The sequence below is a fragment of the Manis pentadactyla genome, chromosome 14, assembly GCF_030020395.1.
Source record: "Manis pentadactyla isolate mManPen7 chromosome 14, mManPen7.hap1, whole genome shotgun sequence".
Classification (NCBI taxonomy): Eukaryota; Metazoa; Chordata; class Mammalia; order Pholidota; family Manidae; genus Manis; species Manis pentadactyla.
In genome coordinates this window covers 90,400,262-90,426,485 of record NC_080032.1, presented here as the reverse complement: position 1 = coordinate 90,426,485, position 26,224 = coordinate 90,400,262, and the positions used below count along the sequence as shown (strand labels likewise).

The following is a 26,224-nucleotide window of genomic DNA, read 5'->3' as shown; positions in this document are numbered from 1 at the left end:
TGACATCACAGAACACATTCTGAACACCCGCGTTATACCCGAGGCCTTGCTGAGGCTGGGGAGTCAGTGGGGAACCAGACTGAGGGGGTCACCGGGCAGGGGAGTGGGGCAGAGTGAATGAGAAAGCAGGAAGCAGGTCGGGGTGCTTCCCAGTGGACAGGGCCATGGGGGGCTCAAGTGCAAGCACAGGCCGGGGCCGACACACCCCTGGTGTGAAAGAGAACGCCCTCAGACAGCTCGCACAGCCGACTGAGGCCGAGGGGCCGAGGCTGGCACCCACATCACAAGGGGCAGAGGAAGCAGGGGACCAGGAAGGAGCAGTCGGGTGCAGGAGGGGCGCCAGGAGCCAGACCTCGTGGCCCAGGGCGGAGCGGGTGAGAGGAACACCCTGAGGCCACACTGCGCTGGACCCTAAGGAAGAATGCTTTTGTTTAAATTCAAAGGTCACTCTGTGGATTTTAAACATTAAACAAAATTGCATAAGAAGTCCACGATAAGGCAAGAATTTACATCTCCTGGCTGCCTCTCAGAGCTTTATCCACCAGCCATATGGAGTCGATGATTAATATTCAGTAGGAAGTAGATTTATAATCATGTGCCTGCCATTCAAATGTGAAAAGAAATGTTTTCTGCTCAGTACACCCAATAATACATGAATACATATCTCCAGTTTAAAAGACATTTATGAATAATTTTATACATTTTATAAATTTCCTGGCAAGAATGATAATAGAGCAATCTATTTTCACTGCTACATGAAACAAAAAAGAGGAATGAAAGGTTCAGGTAATCAAGGAATTTAATATGCTTTATAGTAAATATCAAGCAGTCATTACTTGGCTAAACATAGAGTGGCTGAGGTCAAAAGATTATAATATCAAGAGTTTGTGCCCATATTATTCTCTGTCAGTCGCTTGCATTTGCATAAGAAGTTTCCTCTATTCATGAAATTTTTTAACCACATTAGAATGCTGGAAATCAGATGTGTTTTTCCTGATTTATATAGGCAGCAATAATAAGATTTTGTAATGATTAGCAGTAGTAACAAGTAAATGGAAAACACTGGCCATTGCAAGGTACCAATATAACAACAGACAGACAAGATATGAAAAGAAATTACTGTCACTGCCTTAGGTAAACGTAGCTTAGCACGACAGGGGAGCTCCCGAATCTGAAATGATTACTGCGGCAGCATTTGATAGCGCCAGGAAAGGCAAAGTACCGAGACCTCGTCATCGTTTGTCCTGTTTATCCAGTGAACGGATGCGTGCTTGTGTGCACACACACATACACGCTCAAACTGATGCACCCTGGGTGGGCGAAGAGACGCAAAGGCTTCAAGATGACAGTGGAGAGACAGAGACCAGGGGCCAGAAGATGTTTCCATCCACCTCCTAACAGCCACGCAGAACCAAGGGTCACAACTCAATAACAAAATGACTTTGGGGTGATTCTTCCTAAACAGGAGAATCCTGGGATTCCACCATGGTTCCCTTGTGTCTAGTTCAACCTCCTCCAGCAATATTTCTGCTTTTATTGGAGGGAAGAATTCTAAGGAGGAGGAAGAACGTGGTAATGAGGGATAGCCTTCCCCAGGTGTTCCAAGGTGACCAAAAATAAGGGCTTCCAATACAGTAAACTCAGTAAATACCAGAATAATAAAGCCAGGAAAGGAAAGGAAAGGGGAAAGGGAGAAATGAATAGATACTATAAAATTAAGAACACTCTAGTAAAAATTAAAAGTTTTACTGAGTTTGATAACCTGTACATACAAAAACTTATGGGAACAATTTAGCATTTACCATGTAAGAGATGTTTTACTTACATATGGCAAGTTTAAGTAAAAAACCAGCTTATTCTCAATTATAAAATACATAAGGGAGTTAGAAATTTGATGAACTCAAAACTTGATCAGGGTTATTTTAAAGTGTGATGATTTTACGGCGTGGCATTCAGACAGAAATATGTCCTAAAGTAACAGAACCGGGAGATTCTTGTTTTTATGCCTTCGAATACATGGAGCCTATTTGCATAATAAGCTTTCTCTATTCATGAAAATTTTTTAACCACATTAGAATGCTGGAAATCAGATGTGTTTTTCCTGATTGTGATGATCTTGGCTATAATGCCCACTTCCATTTAGCTTTCAACTGATATCTAGTTGAAACTGAAAGATTTCAACTGATACCTTTTGTTTTTGGAGTTTTTGGAAACTTCCACAATTCACTTAATAACAGTGGAACCGGTGAACAAGGTTAAATGTCATCATTTATGTTCACTCCAAAGTGATAATCATTTGATGAGCCAAACATTAAACAAAAATTGAAAAACAAAATCATCGAAGCTAATTTTCATGATCCTAACTCATTGTTACTTTCCAAAAAGCAAACCTGCAACGCGAACAGGGGCCGGCTCTGCGCGCACAAGCAGGCACGGGAGTCGGGGCGCCTCCCAGCAGCCCGGGGTTCCTGGGGGGGCTCTGCGGGGAGTGGGGCCGGTGGGCAGGGAGGGGCTCTGGGGGCCAGGCGGCCCCGTTCGGCCCCCGGCTCGGCCACTCGCGGACTGTCTGGCCTCGGTAAGTTACTCGGTCCTTCTGCACCAACGGGGTCATCACAGCGCCCACCAACCACGTCGTGGTGGGCAGCACTCGAATTCGTGCGAAGCACCGAGGAGCGCAGCGGGCACCGCCGCGAGCCCCTGCGGACGGGCTTGCTGTGCGGCCATCGTACATCCTCATCACCTTTAAAGACAAAAACCAACTCGGCCCTGAGCGCTCAGCCCCGGCCAGCGGGCGGCCACTCCGATAAAGCCACACTGCCGGCGCTGCCGGGATGGAGTCTACAGGTCGCGGCGGCCTGCGGAGGACGACCACCAGCGAGGGCCGAGGGGCGGGCGCCGCGCACCTGCCGGGTCCCCTGCCTCGGGTCGGCGCTCCCTCCGCTCACCGAGGTCCCCCACCCCGCGGGCTTTCCACAAACTAGAGCGACAGGTACAAAAATAAGGGCATGAATAAATGACCCGTGAGTTAAGTGTCTGCCCGCAGGTCACAGTCAAGGCAAAGGAGAGGCACTCGGAACATCCGACCACAGTCCTGTCGCCAGGGAGAACACGACAGGCGGCGCGACCTTCCCGGGCCAAAGCGGGCACCCCGCAGCCGCAGCCTCACGGGCCTGTTTCCACCCCTCCCCCGGGGGGCACGGCCGCGGCACACGCTCGGGCTTCCAGAATCTGCGGGTGGCCCTCCCCTGGCTCTCTCTTCCCCAGGGTGACCCCCAAGTCCTCCCCTGCTGCCTCCTCCTGTCTGTGTGGTCCAGCGTCCGGCTTCCAGCATCCTCCTCCTTCGTGAGACTGGTGGACTTCCTGGAAATACTGCAGGGAGCGTCCTGAAGAGGTCTGGCCAATGTAAAGCGTAGACCAAACATCACTAGCCTCCTCACAGGGATGATGGAGATGCACGTGTGGAGGCAGCAGGCCGGCAAGCATCCTGGACACGACTGAGTCCAAGCCCCTCACTCACAGGGAGGGGAACTATGACACTGGCGATGACCTGCGACTAAAATAGCGACAGACTCGGGGTCAGGACGCACTTGCGTGAGTTCAGGGAGCACCTTAATCATACCTTTCCGTGTCCTCACGTTGTGAGAGGACAGTCATATAAACCTAGGTTGCTGATGATAATACATACCTTCTAAAACTTGTAATCATGTGCATACTGAAGGGCAGTACTTAAAACTTAAAATCATGTGCTTCTTCCAGGGATCCCAATTTCACATTTTATGGTTACTAATGGCATCAACATGGCTCTCATAAATCATTGCAAATGAATAACTTCACGTATTTAAGGATTTCCAAATTCTATTTTTTTTCTTCTCTGCAACTGGATCAATGGCGGGCTGGCAGGAAACGAGATGCAATCTCTAGACTCCCACAGACCCCAAATGGCAAAGCCCAGTGGGAGTGAGCAGGAGGGAGATAATCTACAGCCATGCTTCTTTTCCTAACATGGGCTCTGCTTTTAAAAATGTATGTATCATCTTACACTTACTGAATGGAATCCTTCCCTAACATATGTTTACATGGATAAGTCAAAAATAAATTCATAAATAAGTAAATCATCTTATTTTTCAATTCAATGGGCTCCACTTCTATTTCTCACATGAAGATTTAAGTTGGTAGAATCAGCCTATGAAACCTTCCAGGTATTGTATGAGGGGCCATAGTATGAAGCTGATTATTCAAAACATGTAACACATGTATGTGTGTATGGAAAAATACCCAGAGGAATACAACCCAAGACCGATTTTACCCAGACAGTATGTCCTGTTAAGGCCAGGGTCCGCTCTGATGAGTTAGCGCCCGAGCGATATTGCTGTTAAATATTTTTAATTTCACTCCTGATATAAACCAAAATGTTAACAGTCATTACAAGGTGCTATCACATTTTTTTCTTCCTCTATATTCTCATTTTCTTCCAGCGACAATTTAATGTTTATGCAATTAAATACATGTGATGTTAAATTGCCCAATTATAGAATGCGCCCTGCTCCTTCTAAAGATCTTGATTTATGTTATGCTGGTCTACAGAACATCTCACTATCAATAAAGCAAATAAATTTTTGGCAGAACAAGAAGGATGGTCACTTTAAAAAGTGGACACAGTAAGCCTTCAACAACAAAACAGTGTTAATTATGTCAGCATCTGCAGAGAATAAACAAGAACATGCAGGTAGCTGTCACCCCTGAGAAAGTCTCACAAGAAAGAGATCGACACCCAGACGAGTCAGCAATCAAGGCAGTCCTCCAGGTCTCCAAAGCTAACTCAGGGAAATCGGTCATAAAGGTCACATCCGTACTAGACTTTGCCCTTCAGAGCCAAAATGTAAATTTACAGTTAAGTGTGGCCATGTGTCAAACCATTACACAAAAAACATCATGGAAGAACACATCACATTATTAAAAAATAAATGAAATAAATACTGATCCCTCCCTCTCCCCACTTCTGTATGATTAACTTTGAGCCTCAGAAAAACATGAGAATTGTTTTGGCTTAATAGAAGGGGAAATGCCTACTGTGAAGGCTGCTCCCACCCGGGGTACAAGCGTGCCATCTTTATGCTCTTGTGTTCCGACAATCCTAAGGTTACGGGCCTGGGTGATAAAACTCCTTCACGGCAGCGAGATACGTATTTAATGAAAACACTGCTCGCCAGCCAATTCCAGCATGAAGCAATGGAGCGATGTCATCTCTTATAAACTATGGCTAATAAAAACAGTAGTGCAAATCACCTATACTTTTTAAAAAATGAATAAGCATCTTTGGAGTTCCATGTTTGTGCTTAGAATTTTCTGTCTTCTTTCCTACAGTATTTGCTTAATAATTTCTTTAAACCTTTTACACCAGCACCTGCCATACTCAGGACAAGCACAGGCCTCCCAGAGAGCCGAGTTCAGTGTGCCACTTAACTTCAACATTATGGAAACACGATGCATCAAGTCAGTCTGGTTGTTAAATCATACATTACTGTGTTTTCCGACTGCTGAAATGATTTTGTGTGTATGCGTGCTCTGCCAGATAAAGCGGGCACTGTGGCCGGCTGCTTTACTTCCAGCAACCACTTACTGGACCAGAAAAGGTAGGAAGTGTCCGAGCACCTCAGCCCGAGGCAAGCCCATGGAAAATGCTCTCTAACTCAATTTTTCAAGCTCTCACTGCTCTTAATATTAAACAACAACTACATTTTTTAAAAAAGTGTAAGTAGTGGTTGAGGGACCCTGAGATGTAAACTGAACAAATAAAACAAGTTTGAAAAACTTAAATGAATAAGCAAACACTAGAAGAACGGGCAAGAAAGGAATGGAGAAGAGGGTGCTCATTTTGGGGGTCAGCGTTCTCTCCCAGGGCACAGGATGACTTCTACACCTTGGCAAGAGTTCAAGGTGAAATTTAAAACAGCAAGTTTCACCGCAGCTCAATCAAACTTAATCATATACTCTGAATGGGATGTAGGCAACTTTCCAACAGGGCCAGAGTCCTCGAATCTCCTCTCACCAGGCGGTGGAGGCTGTGTTCCCCCCACACTTGAGTCTGGGCAGGCTTGTGGCTGCTTCCTCCATCAGCATCCGATGGAAAGGGGGCTGTTGACCTCGCAGGCTAAGGCAGAGAGGCCATGAGGCTTCTGCCTCGTCCAGGGGAGCCGTCTCAGCCCTGACTGCCAGGTACTAAGTCCCACTGAGCCCCCCATCCTCCCCCAGGAGGCCACACGCAGGCACTGGGCAGCAGCTCTGGCCCAGCCCTCCAGACCCGACTACCCAGGTCAGAGGTGCCTGTGTGCAGCTGTCTCGGACCAGACCTTCTGCCAGCTTAACACTATGCAGCCGAGCCCTGGCTGAATCACTGTAAAATCATGAGATATAATAAAATTATTAAAATCGTATGACTTATTGCTTTAAGTCACTAAGCTTTAAGATTGTTTGCTATGACACAGAGAATCACAGAATTTGGAAGGGTCTTTAAAGATCTGCCAGAGAAACACAGTTTGCTTTTGAGGAAACGGAGATCTGACTGGAGTGTTCAAGGTCACTAGTCAGCAGTCAGGTGATGAAAACCAGAAGCAGGTCTCCGGGCCCCCAGGCCTGTTCCTTCAAGGAGGCCATGTGCCTCCATCACGTCCCACCTCCACCTCCTCATTCTGTTACTGTGTCAACTCAAAATATCCAGGGCCTAATCTCAGAGTATCTCCTACCTATTTTTTAAAGTGACGATTACGTCTGACATTTCCTTTCTTATGCCTTTATCTTCAGCATTTTCCTTGAGTGAAATTGGGGAAGAATTACTATTTGGAGAGAAAGAATCAAACTTCCGACCAAGCTTTGCTTCAGGAACATGAACAGTAGTGTTAGCTTCAAAAAGTATGCATAAGATTTCATCTCTTTATTCCCACTTCACACGAATTATCTCCCAATAAACCTTGGGGAGTCGGGTTCTTCCGGAACCTAACAATCAGTGTTTGGCTCCAACTTGTTAAGACAATCGCTGACCTTTCACTGGGTCTAGTAACTCAGTTCCTGGGTTTGTTTCTTCACTCAGCAGAAATACACATTCAAAGATTAACACTGAGCTTCCCAAGACAAGCCTCCCTGTTGAACAGTTTACAGGGAAGATTCTGGCTGTTCCTCCGGCTCGAGTGAGCCGAGAACTGTGGCAATCTGTTCAGTATGGGGCTTTCTCCTGAAGTACTTCGGGCGTTTGGATACTGAGTTCATTAAACTGTTAATTAGTAAAGAAAAGAAGTTAATTCCAAAGTTAAGGAAGCACATTCTGGCAGCCATTTAGAAGGAAAAGTAGGTAAGATACTGGTGTGTAGGCAACTAGCTTCCCTGGAGGGCCAGACAGCCATAAATGGGTGAATGGCCTGACGTTTTCCTCCTTTCTCTAGCTTACATGGTATTACCAAGATTCTTGAAAATCAGGTTATTACCTGGTGGATATCCTCTTCTCTCAAAGAAACGCATGTTTTCCATATGCCATCCTCACCACAAAAAGGAGATCCCTCAAACGCCTTCAGATGGGGTAGGACACCTACCCTGCCAGTGAGTTTGTCCTCAGAATGTTTTCAAATGCATGACGGCACCGTCAAGAATCAGAAGAGCTCTATTACGGTAAAAAAAAATTTGCTGAATTTGCAAGCCTTTATAAATCCGCAGAATATTTAATAAAGCAAATTGGAAATGGTATATTGTAAGCCCCAGGAATAATTCTCAGAAGAATTACTTGAGATGAAATGCTGATCACAACTTTAAAAGTAATGTATGTGAACATCTCACAAACATGATACAAATCAGGCAAATTTCCTGTGTAATATACTTTCTCCTATCATCAGATAATAGTGTTTCAACCATGCCTTTTGCGGTTCTGCTTCTTTGCTATGGAAATGCACCTTCAGCTCAAACTGAGTTACTGCATTTAAGGCGTCTAGGCCCAAGACATTACAGCAGCTGGGACAATGCTCTGTATCAGCTTGCAATTCAAAACCTTTCAAAGCAATTTAACATGTACTCTATCTACCATTTCATTCTCACAAAAAGTCCTATGTGGCGCCTGATTGATATGACCGTTAAGACAACTTCCAGACCAGAGAGGCGGAGCTATATCACTGGACGAAAATCCTGACTCGGGGTGAGAGCCCCCACACGTACAGCAGACACCTCTTCAAAACAGGCCGGTCCTGCTTCAGCTAAGGGGCACGTGGGCCCCGGCCCGATGCCCTGAACTGGAGTGGCATTCGAAGACTGACCCCGGGAGACCACAGGTACTAGTGAGTGGAGCAGCCCTTTGTTTAAATGACTTTTTCCAGTTGCTTCTTCCATATTCTTTCAGTTCAACTGAGTCCAAATTCTCAGTTTTCCTTTTTCTAAAAAGTTAACATCATAAAATACATTTTCTTTCTTTACTACCTCATATATATCTGCTATAGACCCGAAAGAAAATTCAGCCGCACTGCTTAGCAGAAGGTTTTTAAACTGAGTAACAGAACAGGATGATGGGAGAAGTTCAGTGACTTGGCATTTCAGTTTCCTCTTCCACAAAATTCCAACTTCATGAGACTGTTGTAAGAATCATGTGAGGCACAAGTGCTTTGTTGACCATAAAGTTAATTTTATATGCATGCCAGGGGGAAAAAAAGTAACTTTACAGCCATATTTATCAAACATTTTCCTTCCATTAACTCCAAAAACTCACTGTCTTATCCACACCAGCCTTCCACCTAGGGAGAAAGAGGGATTGTCAAGTGGATGAAACAAAACTAATTAGCAATGAGGTTCTGCAGATTATGGAATAAGATTCATAACCCCCAGTACATTAGCTCATCAAATATTATACTGCTTTTATTTTATTTTTCTTGCTTGTATCTGTAACTAGATTGTCCAGGAATCAGCTTAATGACTGAGCTGAACTTCCAACCCTGCCTTCCCCTTCAAGTGCTGTGTGAGTGGGTGAATTCCCTGGCTCTCCTGCCCTCTGTGTTGTCATCCATGATGTAGGAGTTATCACAGCACCCACAAAATAGCGTTGTTACAACTGTTAAAAATGATAGTACATAGAAAGCATTTGTAAGTATACCTGGCATTTAATATACTTACGCTTTTTATGCACCTTCTTAGTTTTTAACACTGACAGGCAAAGAGCAGAACTTACTAAACCCCAGGTGGATGGATTTCATTGGAAAACAGGAAGGAACTGACTGTGTGCTGTCATTGGCTCCATGTCCATCAGAGCCAGGGCCATTCACACTGTCAGACCAGTCACCGCCTTACCTATTTCTAAACACTCTTAGGGAAAAGCCTGCATTTGGGCTGCATTAAATATTCAGCAATCTATACCATTAGGTTATTTACAGAATGAACCCCTAAATCTGCAAGGGGTCCCCTATGTCCATGTCCACGGCTGGCCTCTACATTATTATAGGCTACTGGTCAGCTCTCCTTTCCAAAACCCAACAAACCCAGCCCCATTACCATTTCCTCACTGCTAGCAGTGTTTATTTTGACTTGAATTCCCAAATGTAGAAACGTTTCAGGCACTACATTGACCGAGGTTAAAAAAATCCCAAAGAACTCAAAAAGGATTACCCTGGAAAGTGCAAGAAAACCAAAACCCACAAAGTACATGGTCAAGGGCTCCAGTCTGGTTCTCACTGGCTGCAAAGAATGCTGGTAATTCAGCAATTCTGATTGAAACTACATATTGTAGGAAGTAAATGAATATATTCATTTTTATTCATTCCTATTATACTATAAAGAGTGAGCCCCATATAATCTGAATAAAGTCACTCGAGGAATAAAATCAATTAAAGACGTACTGTGCACTTACACTCAGACAGACCTGGAAATTCAGTGCTTTAAGCTAATTTCCCCTTGGTATTTTCAGATCTAACTCAGTAACATGAGGAATGCTTCTCAGTAATATCAATGCACCGTATGCTATCTCTGTCTACTCAAACATCCTCCTGGTTGTTTTGTTTTTTTTTAACTAAAATGTCAATCTAACTTCTGGAATCCTACCCAAGACAGCCTATGCAAAATTACAACGAACAGATTCATTCTATAGGCATTGTGATTAGCCACAGGACCATTCACGAACACCTGGACTTAACTTCTTATACATATTATAATAATTTTATTTCAAGTCTTCAGATTTGCATAGTTCAGCTAATATAAACACCTACTAATCCGAGGCACTGTACTATGCCCTTTAAGTACATTATCTCATTTTTTCTTTATGAGAAAAAATGGCTCAACTCAACAACTTACATGAGGTTGCACAACCGGTAAAGCAGCAGAGTAAAGACTTTAATTCAGTCATTCCAACACTAGAAAACCCTTCCCAGCGAGTCTTTTCTACTGCTCTACACTGGGGAGACATCTGAAAAACATTCGCAGTAACAGTGAAAAAGCAGATCAAGCCAGGGGATTATCTTTTCGGTGAAGAACCACCCCCACCACGCCAAGGAGAGAGGGGAGGACTCGAATGAGGGCCCCCAGAACAATCAGCTTTAATTTTTCGTGTGTTCTTAAGACAGAGCAATAGAAGATATCTTATGTCTGTGATTTTTCTATTAAGAGAAGCAAACATAAAACTACTAGATTATCATGAATGAACCGAGACATCTCTTCCCTTACCGTGGACACCCCCACCGGGCTCTCCCTCCAGTGGCCTCAACTGCATGTCCTCTGTCCTCCTCCCTGAAGCTGGTGCAGGAGGGGGATGTGGGTTGACAGCATCTATGCTGCAGAGCTGACACCGGACATGAGGTCAACAGGAACCACGCCTGGACCCCTCAGGAGGTGCCAGGAAGGTGGGCTTGGTGCGTACCTCCCAGAAGTTTCATGGCCTCTCCAGCGTCCGCCCCCGCCCCCACAGTCCTTTGCCAATGGCCGGTGACCCGCGCCTCGGCCGTTGGCTGCAGCGGACTTGCTGCCCCTCTGGTCACAGAGCTCTCTCTGCTTCAAGCCTGGGGACTCGGAGGTTGGCTTACTGTGTGCCGGGCAAGTGAATCCGAATCTGGGGGCTCAGTGACGTGAATATTAAAAAGTACATCTCTGCACAATGAATTGACAGACGATTTCACTGTAGTTCTAGCATTAGAAGGAATTATAGGAAAGTTCAAAAGAAACGTACACTCCCCGCGTTTTCATTTGCCGTGGCTTGTGTCCCTCTCACTGCCACTGAGGGCTTATCCACAAACTCACGTCCGCAGCTGTGCTTTCAGGGTCGGGCATGTAACCCCATCAGAGACGTCTGCCAGGATTTCTAGGGAAGAGAGATGACCAGGACTCTGCCTTCCTGCGGAAGACATGGCGAAGGGACGGCAGGCGGAATCCCAGGACGGCTTAGCTAGAGGGGCAGAGCACGGCGGCTCCACCAGCTGCCTGAGTGCGAGGCTGGCTCCCGAGGGAGGGTAGGCCACCCGGGTCTCCCATGTCCGCACTGATGACCTCCCTCCACATTCGGGCTGTCGGAGGTGGTTTCCCCTCCAGACCAGGATGCCTGGTTAGAACAAGACGTCCAAAGTCGAGACATATAAAAAACACTAGCGTCTGTTCCTTCCCTGGTCTCCCCCAGTACAAGTACCGAACGGGACCCGTCGTTGTGCGGGTGGACCTTACAGTGTGGGCGCTGGTGAGCCGACGAGGAGCCGAGACCGACAGTTCCAGAAGGCAGCAGAGCTTGTTCACAGCCCCCAGCACCCTGCAGCTGCGCACCTTAACCCCTCAGTTCTGTGCCATCAGCAGCCCAGTCACACTGACCTGGGAATTCAGTCCTAGATCAAGGAGCCCCTAAGAAAACTGAAGGAAGTTATGGATTCCTTTCAAGAGACCTGTAAGTATGCAAATAAACGCATTCCCATATGGCTCAGGGCACCAAGAACTCTCCCTCCCCAACCCACCCTTGCAGGCCAACAGACCCCAAGTGAGGGGCGTGTAGTGAACAGCCCTTAGGAAACCGTGAAAAACAGAAATGGAGCAACCAGCATCTTCCTCATCAGCTTCTCCTGAAGGCCTCCCCACCCTGCGGCTCCCGCAGGTCTCCTCAAAGACCCTCACAGATGAGCTCTTAAAAAAGCGTCTCTGAACCCACCAAACTGCAAAGGCTTCACTCACTCCCCTGTAGTGGCTGCAATCACAGTAAGGCGGGAATCATGAAGAACACGAGCAGAACTTCCACCACGGCCAAGTGGTAACCTTTCCCTGCCCGTCAGTTTTTAAGTTACCTGAAAAGCTTTTTATAGCACTTAGAATAAATAAAGTATTTGTGATTATTTCTGCAAAACGCAGGACAAAAGGCCTTTACACACTATTCCTGTGAGAAAATGAGCTTCCGTTTAAGTCATTTTCTCTCTGCTGCACGTTTCCAGGAGGTGACCTGCTACAAATCAGAAGGCAATTCCTACTATGTCTGAATTTCTCCCATTTAATCTGCAGTAACTCATTACACTAAAAAGCTATCTATAAACATCTCTTCTGAGACCAAATGGCAGGTAAATTTACCTGCTGCTATGCAGCAGGAGAGAGAGATGAGGAATAACTAGATGCCTGCTTCCATGGTGTCACGGAAGCACAACACCCCCCAGAAGTCCGGGATGCATGGCCACAGTGACTCCTATGTATGAAGTCTGGGATGCATGGCCACATGTATAGAGGATTCATTCACACTTCAGGAAGCTCAAAGCAATGTATCACCACAATGATTTCATTATCCACATACTCTTGAGATCGCTACTTGTGAACAAATAAAGTAACAATAAATTAACATGCTATAAAGGAGACGTTGCAAGTGATGGACATTCTACGTACAATATTTGTAAAATATGAATATGTACTTTCCTATTGCAGTTGCAAATTAAAAGCCAGAAGTCACTAACTTTTTTCAAAGGCATGTGAACACTGTAACCATACTTACTTTATAAAATATTCAGAAGGGAACCTTTCTCAATCCATTTTGAACTTCTCTGTGAGAGCTCAAAGCTTAATGAAATAAATGGCACTGCACAACGTCCATCAGAAGTCCGATAATAAAGCCTACAATTTGCCTACAGACCGTTTACTGCTTTTTTAAATTAAAATTTGAAGCAGACGTCTTCTAGGTTCTTCCACAGCACAGTTAGGACTGTTCTGCCCGTGTGTTCCCTATAGCAAACGTCCCTCTGTGAGGGCCCACAAAACCCCCTTTCCTTCATACACGGGGTGTCACTGCTAAGGGCCGGCAGCCCGGCCCAGTGAGGATCTGGCAGGGGGCTTGGGAGGCCGCCCAGGAACGAAGCCAGCCCCAAGGGCAGGCCGTGGGCCCGGGACTGAAGCCAGGGCAGGGGCCGGGAGGAAGCCACCTGAGGGAGGATGTGGCAAGCAAGGGATGTGGAGAGCGGGGAGCACGCTAGTCCAGGGATGCCCTCGGCCGCAGGGAGGGACGGAGGAGCCCAAGGCTGCCTCCCAGCTCCCTGGATCCCCCAGCTCTTTTTCCAATACTGGAAATTCTGACTAGGGATCTTGTCTTAAAGTTGTATGTGCACAGGATTGAGAAATTATCCATTTTCCATGAAGAACGAGGGCGTGGCTCGTAGGCACAGCCACCCTACTGTGCTTACTGCATCCCAAGCTGAGGGCCAGCTCCAGCCAGGCACCCACGTCAACTCGGAGGCCGCCCCTCAGCCCTGTGGAGCTGCTCAGGGCAGGGCTGTTTACACCAGGCACTGATTTCTGCTGTCCTCAGGGGGGGCGGTTTCCCCACATTCCAGTGAACACTGGATCTTTCTCAGCTGCCAGGCTGCAATTATGTCTCCTACGTTGTCCTGCAGGAAACTGTACCCCACTCTCAGAGCCCTATTACAGCAGTCAACTGAAGTGAAAATAAGCTCGATGCTTTGATCACGACGTAGGCCCAAGATTTAAGGCACCACTGGCGTGAGGGTGAAGGAGGGAACTGAGGCACAACTCACGTGACTAAATCTGGGGACACGGGCAGCCGCTATCGGGGTCTGGTACTGGCGGAAGCAGGGGTGGACTTCATTTCCAGGATGTGAGCGCAATTCGGGGATAGTGACACGGACCCATGGACACTGACAGGGACCCAGGACACTAACAGGGACCCGGGGACACTGACGGGGACCAGAGGAAGGCAGGAGCAGAAGCAGAGATAGGGCTTCTAAGCATGTTTCTGAGAAGTCTGGGCAACTGGGAGAAATGACAAGCGAATTATCAAAACTGAAAAGAACACAGAGTTAACGCTGGACTGACACTAAAAGCTCTATTTCGAAGTCCTTCCCGCCTGGAGTCAGCACTGGTTCCAGAACTGCCGGGAGGCTGGGCCGGGTGGGGGAGCACGCGGGGCGCGGGTGGCGTGGGGCCAGGGCCGGAGTCCAGGCAGGGTCAAGGGCCTCGTTAGCCCAGCAGGAAGCTGACTCACAGTGGGGCCCAGACTCCAGAAATCATGAGTCACCCTCAAGGGCACCAGCACCACGGCAGTCACTTCTCTGGGAAGCTGGACCACGCGGGCCCGAACAAATGTTTTGGAATCCAGCGCTGCGCGCCGACACTGGATCGCTCCTTCCTTCTGGGTGGGTCACTCATGTTTCTGTTCTCAGAGCTCTTCGGTTACCAAGTAAGGCTGATCCTATTTTTCTAGAGTATTTTTAGACCAGTAAAAAACATCAGCAAGAGCTGACCTTTGGGGAACATGCACTATTAACACCTAACTCCTTACGCTGAAGGAGAGCGTCCGTGAGCGGTCCACGGCGAGCCCGCCCACAGACCAGCGCTCAGGACGCACGCGCCGTCCGGTTTCACGACCACGCAGCCTCACACATTCCCCCCAACTTCAGAAAACACTTGCTAATTCCCTGCTACAGGCAAGGCCATTGAAGGGATCGCAGAAATAACCAAGGCCAGAAACACTCGACTTAAACAGAATTAAAAGGTTGAGTTTTGTTAGTTTTCTATCTATGAGAGAAGTAACACTTCAAGAATTCAAAATATTTTTCCAGTCTCTTACAGATAAAATATACTGGACTACTATTGACAGTCAAACAACACAGATGAATGTCCAAGGATGTCATGCTCAGAAGCCAGGTACGCTGGGGGCGGTGTTTCACATGATTCCGTTTACGGGACGTTCAAGAACAGGCACAACCGCCTGACGGCAGACGGCACTGGGTGCTCACCTGGATGGGGAGGGTGGGGGGGGCCACCCCAAGCCCTGCCACCGTGACATGCAGACTGCTTCAGAGTCCAGGGCCATCAAGGCCTAACGACTCAAAGAAATGCTGACCTCCCACCCCACGAACACACAGAAAGAATTTAGGCAGAGGATGTGCCCAGGGAGGCTGCCTCTTCAGGGGGCTGCACCAGCCCGTGAACTAGCTGTGGGGGGCGGGGAGAGGCGCCGCTAGGTCTTAACATTCCTTCCTGCCCCCCTCACTGTTTCTGCAGGGCCATCAGGTACTTGATCATTCACTCTCTTCATATTCCTGTGAATTACTTCCCTTCTTTGAAGTCTCAGACCCTGACCCTCTTCTCCTCGGAGGTTTAGGATGACGTGTGTACCTCATCCTCGCTGCCTGGGGAACCCGTGTCTATGGCTTCTCCGTCTGTACCTAATTAAACTTGGCTCTTTTCTCCAGTTTTCTGCTCATGTCAATTTGATTCTTACACCAGCTGGAAGAACCTTGACGGGTAGACAAATTTCTTCCTTCCTGACGGGAGGAGGCTTGACTGAAAGGACCAGGGAAATGTCCTCTGCCTTGCTTTGGGTGGTGTTTATACACCTGCTAAAGACTAGCAAATTGAGTTAACTGCGCATTTACTCTATATATAAAATACGCCTTTTAATGTTGAAAAAAATACCAGTGTACTAAAACATTACCAGGAACAGGGGGTTCAGATAAAAGCACGGCAAAGGTTAGTGGTCATATCTCTCAAACCCGACCTCAATGGCACTTATAAAGGAAATATTCCCAATCTGGGCAGCACCAGATGTAATGGCTGCAGCAATGCCTGATAACGTAGTCACACTGCCTGCTAGAGTTCAGTCATGTATGAAAAATCCCCATAGAAAAACAACAGGACTTTCTACACTAAATGAAAAGCACCTGCATCTGGTTGTTGCTGCCCTATCAGCAGGAAGCAGGACGGGTTTTAATTGGCATCTTCCATAGTACTTTCTGGGGGATGCTGGCTCTACCTGGGGGAGGGACTCCAGAGTGACTCTCTAGTCTCGCCCTTCTCCAGGGGACAGTCCTTGAGGGGTGCCTCAGCGTCCCCGTGGGGCATTTCCACCCTCACACAAATGCTGATTCATGCCTCAGGGCCTTGGTCATGACTCCCAGCAAAGGTCAGTCATTTCCGGTCAGGCATGAGTCAGAGCCCTGGGCAGCAGGCAGGCAGCCTATGGACCCGGCCCTGGCTGACAACCCAGGAGAGGGCCCCTGTGCGAGCTCCCTGCCCCGTCTAAGCCAGGGAAGGAGAAGAGGGCGTGTGGGGCACAGAAGCTCCTGCTCTATCTCCTCCTTCTCTGTCAACTCGGCAGAAACTGCACAGAATTGCTCAGGCCCAACCTCCCCGCCCTTCTCCTCTGACTAAGGAAGGGAGGCTCAGGCTAAAAATAGACACAAAGAAGAATGAAGGGAACTGGGAGTGACCGACTAGGCTTCATTGCCTCCTAACCGGTGCTGGTGTTCTGGCGGACCCACCAAGGAGTTAAGGGGCACAGGACGCACAGCAACACGGTACCTGCTCACCTTTGCAAGGCACGTGAACAGCTGCAGAAATGAGCACAAACCAAGCTGCCCCTGGAGGAGCCCCAGCACGGTGGGCGCTGGGTGCCTGACACACGGCGGTGGTGTGCACGTCCACCCGGTGTGCATCCTGAGCCTCCCCGTGAACCTGCTTGTTAAAGATGACATTCTAAGGCCATGGTGTTTTTAGATTATGGACATCACAGTGGCACTTGTCAGCCGCCCCCCTCAACTGGCTCTGGGTCCACCAGGTTCTGTCCTCACCTGTGCTGTCCACGCTCCTTCTCACAATCTTTGAATATAATTTGCTGGTGATCTGTGGGCATGTTTGCCTACCCCACAGTCTGTCACTCATTGAGGGCAGAGGCGTTTCTGCCTCATGTGCAGCAGTAGGGCCGGCACACAGGTGTGTACGATGGATATCTGCATGCATCTCGCCTTATTTTCTCACTTAGTAGAATACAGGACCCTCTCCATTAGGTTCTGTATCCGCAGACCTCAAGTAGCACATGACCCGTAGGAGGCCTTCAGTCAATATTTGCTGAGTTAATAAAGATTGTGAGAGGAGATCCGGTGCTCTGAGCTAAATGAAAGCTCTATGCACATGACTTTAATAAGAACAACAGGCCTGATTTATGGAGGCCGCTGCTAGCAAATTCATGGTCAGCTTTCAAAGGGATTTTGTGTGTGTGCACCAAATAAGCTGGTCAAGACTGTGACTGAACTCTTCAAAATGAGTTCTTGGGAGCATAGACAAGCCACAGTTTGGGCAGCCGTACCTCTGGAGAAAACCATGGCCAGCACACCGCTCAGAGGCCATTAGCCGTGGCCTTCACCTTGGCGCGGGGGAAGGCCTGTCAGAAATGGGTCTCCGTGGCAGGGCGGGCTGCAGTGAGCTGTCACGGAAACCCATCGGGGGCGCTCAGTTCTATTTAAACATACATGGAGGCGGCCTCTGGGTCAGGGCAGAGGCTGAAACCCAGCAGACGACAGGAAGGGCAACTCAAGGTGCAGAAACCCAAGGATGGAATCCCGGCTGGTCCCACGCAAATGTAAAGCAAGGAATCCTAAACTCTACTTTATTCGGGGATAAAAACACCCTTTCCCTTTCACCTCACCTGCCCAAAGGGAACAGAACTTCTCTCTTGGGTCTGCTGCCGCCGGAGGGGCCTGGCAGTGTGTGAGTCCCAACAGCTGGAAACAGGCTGGGTTGTCCCCAAACTTCAAACATACAAAGCGAGAAATGTTCTTTCACAAAAGTATTCTGAACACTAGGTAGAGATTATGTTATTCTTTGTATTACTGAGTTCAAAACAATGCACACCACCAGGGTGGGGGGGGCCAGGCCTTCAGTCCCAGCATTTTGCTCTGTATCACATTCATCTCTCAAGAGGCTTCGACTTCAAACTTCTCCCTAATATTCAATGGACAGAAAGTTTAGTCTCATGCGCAAATTAAACATTTTAGAATTTTTCCATTTAAAATAACTGACCATTCAGGTGATAAGTAAAAATGACACATTTATTTAAAAACTACGCATTAAAAGTTCACATGATCTAGAAAGCCACTCTTGAGACCTTAAGATACTTTCAAAATCTTAAATTTGCTAGATTAACAAATGTTCTCATTTCATAAACATTTTCTTTAGAGTGGAAGCTGACTACCATTTAAATTTCACTATGAATCCTTATACTGTATTCTTACCTTTCTTAAAATTATACATATTCAGAGGGATGACACAGTTCTACTGTTTAATACATTACTGGAAAGTCCAGTTTAACTTACACCAGTCACATATTTCTCCATTTTTAGTTGTTTTATAATGACTAGAACTATCTGTTATGTGCCAGGAACTGTCCTTCACCCTTTTATATTTTAATACACTAAATTTTATAATAGTCCTATAACATCAGTACCATTACCCTGTCTGTATTACCATCTCTACATTTTTCTGAAACGGAAACTAAGTCTCCAAAGTTATAAGAACCTGGCCAAGGGTTGATCTATGACCAAAACCCTGACTTTCCAATCCTACCACATACCTCTTCAATAATCGGTATCATTCATGTACCCACTCATTCAGTAAGAATGTATTGATCACCTACAATACACCAGGCACTGTGTTGCCCACTAAGATGTCCTCATGATGCTCACAGTTTAATGGAAAAGACAGAAGCGACCGTGAACTGTGCACGTGGAAGCAAAGCCTCAGGAGACAGGGAAAATCTCCAGCAGAAACAAAAGAGGTAGATCTTAGTTAAGAGATGTATGAGAACAGCTACATGTACCATCGATATTACCTAAAAATTATGGAGGGTTTTTGTGCATCAGGGCACCACAGTCCTGCAAAGTAAGAGTCTCCAAATTATATCATTTATGAGACAGTCACCCCTTGCCTAGGTTCTAATACTGGCTGCATTTTCAGAGAAGGGAAAGTTGTCAATCACGCCAGGTAACAAGCTAGTGAATGGTAACATACTATCGTGCAAGCATCACTTTGCAGAAGCCACACGCTTTTCTTCAATTCCTTTACCTTCAGACACATGTGGGAGGAGATCTGGTGCTCTGAGCTAAATGACAGCTCTATGCACATGACTTTTAAAAGAGCAACAGGCCTGATTTATGGAGGTCGCTGCTGGCACATGTGTCTGTAGTGCTGCCCAGTCGTCCTCACCCCCAGCCTGAGGCTTGGGGGGCTGCACGCGTAGGGACGTCAAGCCACACCCGCCAGACAGCGGTAAGGAGACAGGGTTTGGAGCTCTCGGTTAAGACTAGCAGCTCCCAAGACGGCTTTTAGGCAACAGAATTCATTACAATGTGACACTGCAACAGCCACTGAGGAGCAGGGATGAGTGAGACAGACAGAGGGGGGTGGGGGGCTGGCAGCTCCTGGGCCTGAGGAACGCCTCCCCCACCCCCGCAAGCCCTGACTTGCCTCCGGGGTGAGGGTCCAGGCCCAAAGCGCACGGCACCCTCAGGCCTTCCCTGCAGCCACCCTCTCCCCTCCTTCCCGCTCCGCATCCCACGCCTTCACAGCTGTTTTTCATCTTCTCTAGGGACTAAGTTTCCCAAAGAAACCAACCAGCCTGTCTTTCAAATGCCCGGTTTTTCCTAAGCAGCCTCTAAGATGGGTGAACCTACACTGTCCAGTTACCGTTTGTATCGCCTGGGACCCACGCTGCCTTTTGTGGGCTTGTTTGCCTTTTTTGAAAGTCTTATGTTTTCACAAATTCAGCAACCAGGCCTTGTTTAACAAATAACAGTAAAAGTAAACAAAATGATACAACAAATCAATGCAGCTGTTTCAAATCATAAAACAGATTCCAGCAAAACTTTAAATAAGTTAAGGGTCTGACTAACCTTTATCTGCAGGGAGGGTGTGTTACTTTTGTTTAGAATTTAGTGGGGAAAATTTTTTCTTGGAACTTAGCACAAGTCAAAGAGAAAATACACTTAAAGTTGTTCTGTGTGATGTCACAAGGAAAATAAGCCACCATTTTGTCTGAAAAGACTATTTTCCCAATATCTAGATAGAATGTCTGGAGAAATCATAAAAGATTCAATTATGCAAACACAACCTTGGTTTATGTAAAACAAGCTTTATAAACAAGCCTATAATTTGCATAATCGACGCTTTGTGAAAGAACATCTATTTATGAGACTTTGACCTACGGCTAAAGTTTGGCCAAAGTTAAAATAAAAATTATAGAAAAGATCATTTTAGAGACCAATATCTTTTTTTTCCCAATTTCAAATATTTCTATTTTAAAATAATGTGGACAGTAATAGAGTTTCCATGTCCTAGATGGAAAGCATTAAACAGAAAAGCAACATCTGGACTTCACAAAAGAATATATTTTCTTCCATTTGTATTTTTGGCTGGTGAATAACTTATTGCAGCAAATTCTTTGAATTGGTATTCAGACATGTAGCTGGGACAGTAATAAACACCATGGCAGAGAAAGTTGCCTATTAACCCCTCGACTGGCCTTCTACGCACATATTCCATCTGGTGTTTTGGCTGAACAGGATTTGAATTGCTCTTTGGTACATGTCCAAAATATTCCATTGTTGACATTTTCATGTAGTATTCTTTAAAATGGCTGCTTCCGGGGATGGAAGTTAATTAATTTTAGTAGCAGTATTAAAGAGCAAGACAAAACTAAAGGAAAAGAATCATAACGATAATGACTTGAGACAATAGCTTGACTGTATTAACTTCTCTGAGTCTCTGTCTTTACATGTAAGTTAACCCATCGGTCAAAAACTACATTTCCTTGAAGGTAATCGGAAATTATGTTTTTCTGTTCTAAAACTAGTGATTTTTACAGACTCAGCCCTGAATGCATTGTATCAAAAGCAGATTAAGTGGCTTATTAAATCTTATGGCATACAAAGCTTTCATTACAATCTAAAAGTCCTTTAATAAATGTTTGTTGAGTATCTACTATAGGGAAAGCATTATGATATACAGGCTGTGGTACACAAAGGCGAATGAGATTGTGCTTCTCCATCCAAGATTTATATAAGCTTTTTGTTAAGAGGTATTGAATTGGTTACAATACAAAACACAAAATGATAAATATGATAACAGAATAAGACAAACTCATTTGGAGAGTGGAAACTTCCCTTAAAATAGATTCAGTTTAATCTAACCTGCTACAAATACCACTTTGTTGTTCAAGACAATCCTTTACCTGAAATCTGGACTGTGGGGTTCTTAATAATGTATAATAATCTCCCCTCAAGAATGTCAGAATTTACATGGTATCTCTGACAGAAAATGTCACAGGACTTTTGGTCTAAATTTCTTGGTTTCTAAAGGGAAAAAACATGCACAGCAATCAACATATGTGACTACTGCAACCACTAGAAAAGGGAACGGGGTGTGGTAGGGCCTTTACTCTTGCTGTGTTTGTATCTGATCAGAGAAGAGTGAAAATTTTAAGAGGCTGGAGAACCATCGGAAAGTAATCATTTGGCTTGCAAGAACATAGAAGATAAACTATGACTATGAATTTGAAACTGAAAACAACAAAAGATTTAGGAAAAAGTGCAACACTGACTACGCGTGAAGAGAAAGACTGAGTGTAGTTCGCTTTGTATTTTAGCTGTCATCCTGGGTAGGGAACTCGAACATGTGCACACCGCATCATCCCCCTGCCATCGAGAGTAAGACAAAGGGGGCATCGAGGTTTGTTTTTTGAGAAATTCTGCCCCATTCAGGGATGTGCATGAAATCCTGCTGTCCTGGCCCCATTCCCTCGTCCACCTTCTCATCCCTTCTGGAGCTGGCTCGGGCACTGCCTCCGAGAAGCCACCCTGGGTTCTCCTAGGCAAGGTTACACACTTTCTCCTTGGTACCATGACTGGCCTGGTACACATCTTGCTTACAGCCCTCATCACAGATAACTGCAATTATCTACTCACATGTCTGCCTCCTTCCTAGATAGTGAGGTACGGGAGGTCAGGGACCCTGGAACCTAGCAAGTGCCTGGCAGAGCGGGGACAATCAACATTTTTATAACATATGACTGAGGAAATCTCAAAGTGTGAGCTTCATTCCAGGCACCAGGGACACAGAAGAGGGGGCCACGGAAAAGAAGAGGTGAGTCTGGCATTACTGGGAAGGGGGGTGGTCTGGGCCAAAACAGAGGGGAAAGTGGAAGGCTTATTAGAACAATGGAGACTTCTCCCCTCTGCGCACCTGTTCTTCCCCACCTCCACTTCCCACCTGATCCCTTAGCTCGAGTCCCCCCGGGGTTCCTCTCTGCCTGCTGGAAGCAGCTGGTCTGAGGTCTCAGATGCTGCCCCTTTCCTGAGCTCGCAGACCCACTTCTATTCCCACAGCCCGCAGGCGGCTCTGAACCCAACCGAGAGGAAGGTTTACCTCGACTATCCCCCCCTCGCCAACCCCTTTGCCAACATGCTGCCAGGGAGATCTCTTCAGGAGCAACCTCGGTCCTACCCACCTTTCCCTAAAGTCTTCCGGGGGCTCCAAACCACAGAGGGTGGTGTCCAGCATCCATACACACAGGGTGCCTTCTTCATGGTGCAGCCCCCCCAGCCAGCCCCTCTCTGTCTTCCTGGCTGTGACCGCCCCTCTCCACCCCGGGCAACCATCCGGAGCTCCAGAACCCCCTTCGGTCCTCCAGACCTGCCTGGTCTTCGATGCCATGATGCGGTCCCCCGCCTCCTCCACTCCCTCACTTACTGGAGGGTTGGGGGAGGTGTATGTGCTCCCGCAGGCAGGCAGCCGGGACCCCCTGGCAGAGCCTGGGCCACAGACCCGCCTCCACACGGGGCCTCTGCCAGCACCAGTGTGGTGAGGGCTGCCACCGTTCCTGCCCCCACTGAGCATCTGCTGGCAGTTGTTGGAGCTGGTTTAGAAAGTAAGTGGCCTCTTGAAAAACTGCCCTCATACCAACAGCTTGCCTCATCTGCAGACTTTTGAGCACAATTTCTGGTGGCCGTGAGTTAAGCAAATACAGAAAAAAAGCCCATGCTGAGACTGACCATCTTTGATTCTCTAGATCAGTTCACTCCAAACAAGGAGGCGATCCTTACCCTTAAAGCACTAAACACACCTTCAAAGTTAAGCAGAAACCCAATATTAGAAAGGCCCTAAATCCCAGGCTATTAAAGGGCATATCATCCACGTATGTATGTAAAACATCTCCATGAAGTAACCAGGCACCACAATTAGTTTAAAAAGTTTTTCTTTTTGCTTCTTGCAAATTAGCTGATGACAGATGTTTTCCCCAGGAACTTATGTCAAAATAACTTTCCTGCTCTGAATTATAAAGTTAATATATTTGTAGGGGGATTTCATGGAAATATTCAGTACCTGAGTGCGTTTTAAATTATACAACTATTAGCAGTGACAATCAAGCCTTAAGAGAAATATGTCCCTCAACAGCTTTAACAAGGCCCTGCATTACAAAACTAGAGGCAGAGGTGAAAATTATGATCTTTCACCAGTCTCCACTCCCATAGTGGGAAATCATACATTATTTCATAAAAGGCTGTATACCATCAGCCTTCTGGTGACCTTTAAAAAGGCTTATTATTTTGCAGTGACAAACTTGCCATGCGTGGTAAACATTTTCTCTTAAAATCACCACAGTCCACATTATATCTCTGTAGAACCAAAAATTGCTGAGACCGATTTAAATGATACTTGTTGCCTGACATAAACTATGTCAAACTGACCCCAAATACACACTAAAGTATTAATATCAGTAGCTTACAGTGGGTGGAGTGAAGGAGGGGTAAAGATAGTCCGTGCTTTCTTAAATACATCTACACTGCTTGACTTAATAGGAGCAGCATAAGTTACACCTGTAAGCAGAAATGAGAGTCTATTGCCACACATTTTATGATCCTCTTCAGGTCAACACAGACTAGACCAAGCTGGTTTTCTTTCTAAACTTAGATCTATTGATGACATAGTAGAGTTCAGAATCTCTTGCTTATTTCCTTATTTACAATAATCAATATTATCAATGCCCCTCACCACAACAGACTATTGTGCTCATAAGACTGTATTACATTGTATTGTAACTATTTAAAGTTTGCTATGGTTCATATTTTATATGATCATGATTTACTACTTAAGCCTACTAAATAGGAGCATTGTGCATCATCCGACAGCCAGAGTGGCCAGGTGGTAAGTGCCTCGATCCGCACAGGTCTTCCGCATCCCAGAACCTGGATTTGAGTCTTAGCCAGCAGTGTGAGAAGCAAGGCAGGTCCACCTGTGAGCTTGGGTTTTTCTCTATTATAAAAAGAATATTATTTGCTCCCTCCATAAAGATGGATGCTTATAGGGGAGTGAAAGGTAAAGCGTGGGGTACAGTCTCCTCTATTTAATTCGTCCTGGTCAAAGAGGAAGTTACCAAGTTTTCTGGGCTTAAAAAGCAGTGCCTACAGTGGCCCAGATAAAGATAGAGATATACTGTGTGTACACACACGTACACACACACACACACACACACACACACACACACACACACGCACGCGCGCGCGCGCGCGTGCGCGCGCGCGGGACCATGAGGAAGGAAACCCAGCCGTGGGTGGAACTTGAGGATATCATGCTAAGTGAGTGAGTCAGACAAGACAAACACTATGATTTTACTTATTTGTGAAACCTCAAAAAGCTGAAGTCACAGAAATGGTAAAATGGGGGTGTAGACATAGAAATGTTGATCAGAGTACAAACTTTCAGTTATGAGTAAGTTCTGAGGATCTAATGCACGTCTTGGCGACTACTTGAAAGCTGTTAAGAGTAGATCCTAAATGTTCTCACCACAAAAACAAAGGTCATTGTGTGACCGCGTGGAGCTGTTAACACGATAGTGGTAACCGTGTTGGGATACACAGCACATCAAACCAAGTGTGGTACCCCTTAAATTCACACCCTGTCATGTCAGTTACATCTCGACGGAGCTGGAAAAATAGAACCCAGAACACAACCGAGCAGGGCCTAAAACGTGAAACGAAGAAAAACCACACCCCATTCCGAAAATCAAGCTACTTCTAAAGTTACTAGAGAAGAACAGAGGGCTTCGGGATACGAGAAGAACGGCTAAGTCTTGAACTGACTCGGCGTCCAAGACCGCGCGCGGAGCCGGCAGAGCGGACCGGAGAGGGGATCTCACCGCCAGCCTGGAGGGACCCAGCGGCCGGCCTCCTCCCGCGGGCTCCCGGCGGGGCCCTGGCTCCCTCCCCGCCCCTCCCACTGCCTCCCCCGGTGGAAGGGGAGCCCCCACCCCCGCACGCCCCCCGCCCGTCCTCGGTTCCCCGCGCGCGGCTCTCCCTTGGTCCCACCTACAGATGCCAAGCATTCTAGCCCCAGCGAGAAGCGGGGCACCCCGGGCGTGCTCCCCAAGACCCGGGGCTCGCCCGAGCACGAAACGCCCGGGGCGCGCCCCGCCCCGGCGACTGCGGCCCCTGCGGGCTCGGCGTCCGCGCACAGAGCCCCGCACATCAGGCCCCGGGCCCCGCCCCGGTCCCCCGGGCCGCGCGCTGCTTCCACTTTGCGGGGTCCCGGGCCCCCGTCCCCGCCGGCGGAGGAGATGCCAAGTGAGCCGCGGCCCCGGGACACCGCGCGGAAGGCGCCCGCGGCCCTCGGAGCCGCAGCGGGTCCCCGGCTGCCCCCCGCGCGGGCTCACCGATGTCGCCGTCCTCGTCTTCATCCTCCTCCGGCTCCATTTCGAGCAGCACGTCCCGGGTCTTCACCGGCATGGCTCCCCGGAAGGCAGCTCCCAGCGCGCCGCGGAGTCGGGGCTCCGGGTTCCGGAGCGGCTCGGGGGCCGCGGGCGGGAGCGCCGGGCGGGGCGGGGCGGGACGGGGTCCGGGACGGTGGGAGGGGCGGGGCCCTGGGCGGTGGGAGGGGCGGAGGCGGGGCCGGGGCGGGGCGCCGGGCGGGTGGTGCC

The 26,224-nt window shown here is 47.4% G+C and overlaps 1 protein-coding gene and 1 long non-coding RNA gene across 8 annotated transcripts in view; one reads left to right on the top strand and one right to left on the bottom strand.

Moving 5' to 3' along the window:
- ANO6 (anoctamin 6) overlaps positions 1-26,129 on the bottom strand; it is a 170,462-nt gene extending 144,333 nt beyond the window's left edge. For 6 of the 7 annotated variants that reach the window (XM_036889477.2, XM_057491877.1, XM_057491878.1 and 3 more), the window contains exon 1: positions 25,961-26,129. In XM_036889477.2, the coding sequence (XP_036745372.2) occupies positions 25,961-26,033 (73 nt within the window). In that variant the 5' untranslated portion in view covers positions 26,034-26,129. The remainder of the gene's footprint in view (positions 1-25,960) is intronic. The other variant, XM_036889475.2, reaches the window with a different exon arrangement.
- LOC130680713 (uncharacterized) lies at positions 14,148-17,229 on the top strand. Its single transcript, XR_008993778.1, has 3 exons — positions 14,148-14,612; positions 15,039-15,123; positions 15,484-17,229. It is a non-coding gene; the product is annotated as an uncharacterized LOC130680713 (long non-coding RNA).
- Positions 26,130-26,224: the final 95 nt, after the last annotated feature.